The sequence below is a fragment of the Pundamilia nyererei genome, unplaced genomic scaffold, assembly GCF_000239375.1.
Source record: "Pundamilia nyererei isolate P.nyererei 1_Seehausen unplaced genomic scaffold, PunNye1.0 scaffold00624, whole genome shotgun sequence".
NCBI lineage: Eukaryota > Metazoa > Chordata > Actinopteri > Cichliformes > Cichlidae > Pundamilia > Pundamilia nyererei.
Genome location: NW_005188025.1, coordinates 1 through 3,564, shown reverse-complemented (window position 1 = coordinate 3,564; position 3,564 = coordinate 1). Strand labels below are relative to the sequence as shown.

Sequence of the window (3,564 nt, the reverse complement as noted above, 5' to 3'; positions counted from 1 at the left end):
GTAGTTTGTTGTTCTAGGTAGTGGCTAATGACTTTCGTTGTAGTTATGCAACATTAGAAAAAATGATAATGAAAAATGAAAAACAGAGTTTGGTCCTTGTGCTTTAGCAATCTTCTGCTCTGCCCTAACCCTAATTGTACATTATGAAATAAAAGCCCCTTTTTAGGTGTGGGAAATTGTATGAGTAAAAATAGTTGTTTTGCTTTTTTTTTCAAATTAAAATGTAATGAAAGTTGGTAAACTTTTTGCCATTAACTACATCTAGCCATACATATAAACCCTACACAGTGATAGAGATAGTAAAAGATAGAAAGTCCACAACCAGCACAAATGGTCTCTAACCTGCACGTATCTACAGGGTTTTGCAGATAACACCAAATACGCACATTTGCAGGGACAGTCAACAGATCAATGCCTTTTGCGTAATTGAGTGGTGCTGAGTCACTATAAATACTGACAAGACATGATAGTTTTTATTCACAGAGCAGACTCAAACCTCTCTAGCAGCAAGTAAGACTTTTACTAAGGAAAGGCAACAGTGAGAAAAGTGCAAGGTTTAAACTGAACAGAAAAACCTCCAGCCAGGAACTTATTTTACAGATTAGATAAATAGACTCTGTAAGTGCAGCAGATCAAATTAATCTGCAAAATGCAAGCTGTTCGTCAGTGTTCAGTGTGTGCGAGCCGTGCCGCTACAGGACTTGTGCGGAATCAGATAGATATTTCAGTGCTGCGGACCAGCAAGAGCGTGCTGAGGAGAGGAGCAGCCTGCATTCGTTTCCTCGGGTAAGTTAAGATTAAATATTCAACAAAATGCTTTGCAAAGTTAAAGCCGGACTTTGATCTTTGGTACTAATTGATATTTACCACAAGTTGGTCCAAATCAGATCATAGGACAATAACTCACAGCATTTCAAACTGAAATATCATTAATTTGTTTGCTGGTCCTACTCCTAACGTTCTGCACTGTTTCTACAGCAGCTCTGAGAGCAGGATACCTGGAAACCAGAAGTTTGGGGAACCGATAAAGCCTTCACACATGAGCATAGCATCTTTAAGCGTTGCCCGTGGGTTTTGCACTGTCCGTTTTACACAGGTGGGTGAGTCTCCAAAAATATCATAGAAGTATGAATTAGTACAGTCACCTACAACTAGCACTAATGTTGACTCTTCAGGAAAATTTCTTCTTCTTATAGATAATATACATATGGAGAAATTAAAGAAAAGACTAAAAAACACTGATTTGTTTGCAGCAAGTGGAAAACCTCTCACATGACTCTCTGATCAGAAGAGCTGCCTCAGTGATTACAGACAGCTCATGTACTTTCCTCTCCCAGACCACCTTGGCTTACGTTGATGCCCTTGCAGACTATTCAAAGGTAGGTTTTTACAGTGTGTAAGACATGGTTTGTAAAATTTCATATCCCAAAAGATTTAAAAAAGCTTCTTTTAAATTCAACACAAACATGAGAGGACAAAAACATCTGGACACATCTATTCAGTAATATACTGCAGCAGTTTTCAGCCTAATATTAAATATGGTGACAATAAACTTTGGAATTTAATTTACTTGGACCAATTTACAAAAACTGAGAGACAATGGATAAAATTTGCAAAAAATCTAAAATAAAGTCTTGTATGTCTGATTTGAATTTACACAAGTAGCCCGAAATACTTTTCAGTGTCCTACAAACTCTTCTGAGTTTGTAATTCAAATGTTGCTGTGTACTGTAACTGACTGCTTTTGTTCCCTCTGTTTACTCACAGGCTGTGCACTCACGCATTGCTTTTCAAAGACAATATTTGGCCTCACTGGGAAAAATTACCCCAGCAGAGGAGGATTCACTCCAGCAAGCGATCAATGGCTGGCGTGCAGAGGTTGGTGTGTGTTGTCCTCTTTGTTCTTAACCTCTTAAGCCCCAAGCCTACCTGATCGCCTGCCTTTTGCCCCCGTATCAGCGGGCGTTGGGGCTTAAGAGGTTAAAACAAATGTTTAATGTACTTTTGTGTTGAGTTTATATTTTGGAAATTAGCTTTTACACCACAAAATTATTGAGTTTGTCACTTCGCTCTGTCTTAACAGGCTAGTGAAAGACTAGTCGAATGCAAACGTTATGAATCAGCTTGGATCAATGCCATCAGCCTGTGTAAAATGGCAGCTGAGGCAGCGTGCACTTCAGGTGAGAAGAATATTTTCCTGAATTATGGATGAATGAAGTCATTACAATCAAATTTGAAACATGTGCTGTTACTTTATAAAGTTCTGAGAATAGTTGCATACACCTATATTTTTACTTAGAAATCTGACAAAATGAATCTGTGTTTCCAGGAGCTCACCAGGCATCCATCTCAATGAGGACAAACATCCAGGTGGCCCAGTCGCAGGTGGAAGAAGCACAGAAACTTTCTGCAGAGGCAGATAAGAAGCTGGCTGAGACAAAAGTAGAAGAGATCCAGAGGATGGCAGAATATGCTGCCTTCCTTGAGGATAGTGATGGGCTTGAGGTGCATGAGGCTTATCTACGAGAGGACTAACACAGACATATGGGAAAACAGGAAAACAATGTGCAAGTGCTATTGATTTCAAAGTAATATGAGCTCAACTTTGAAAACTTTTTCTACTCTTTTTGCTGTAATAGCTTTCCTGCTGTGAGAGATTTACATGTTTACTTTCACAGAAGAACAAAGCACAAAAGGCTAATTTTGAAAATAAAATTAACAATAAACCACTTGCATATATTTTTATTTAAGACTATTTATTAGGGTTAGTAAATGTAGGAAAACGATGGAATCACTAATATTTTGTTCCAGTGATTCTTATCCATCAGTGGATTACAATATATGTTTTGCTGTAACAAAGATTTTTTTTTAAATAAAATGACTGTGTCCTCCTCCTTGTTTTTAAAGATTTAATTTCAATTCAATTTTATTTATAGAGTGCCTAATCACAACAACATCAAGGCTCTTTATATTGTAAGGTAGGCCCTACAACAGAACATACAGACAAAAACCCAACAATCATATACCCTATTGTCCCCTATTATAACTATCACGACAGTGGGACGAAATACTCCCTTTGTGGAAGGGAGCCAGAGATTAATAGTAATTAATGATTCAATGCCGAGACTTCTATTAACAAATGGTGAATGAGAAAGGTGACTGAAAAGGACTACTCAATGCATCATGAGAATCCCCCAGCAGCCTATGCCTCTTGCAGCATAACTAAGGGTGGATGGGGATCACCTGATCCAGCCCAAAATATATGCTTTAGAAAAAAGAAAGGTTTTGAGCCTAATCTTAAAAGTAGAGATAGTGTGTGTCCCCCGAATTCAAATTGGAAGCTGGTTCCACATAAAAGGGGCCTAAAACTGAAGGTTCTGCCTCCAATTTTACTTTTAAATACTCCAGGAACAACAAGTAAAGTGCTCTAATGTAGTCATATAGTAGGGCTGCACGATTTTGCATAAAATGAGAATCACAATTTTTTGGCTTAGAATTGAGATCACGATTCTCTCACGATTTTCTTTTCCAGTATAAATATTTATTGCACTTATTAACTGCACA

General features: G+C 37.9%; 1 protein-coding gene across 1 annotated transcript; it reads left to right on the top strand.

The window, feature by feature from the left end:
* The first annotated feature begins 649 nt into the window (after positions 1-649).
* LOC102192688 (diablo homolog, mitochondrial-like) lies at positions 650-2,543 on the top strand. Its single transcript, XM_005754675.1, has 6 exons — positions 650-786; positions 979-1,096; positions 1,254-1,379; positions 1,768-1,878; positions 2,084-2,180; positions 2,330-2,543. Exons 1-6 carry the CDS (start codon positions 650-652, stop codon positions 2,533-2,535), a joined length of 795 nt encoding a protein of 264 aa, XP_005754732.1. The 3' UTR covers positions 2,536-2,543.
* The last annotated feature ends 1,021 nt before the right edge of the window (positions 2,544-3,564 follow it).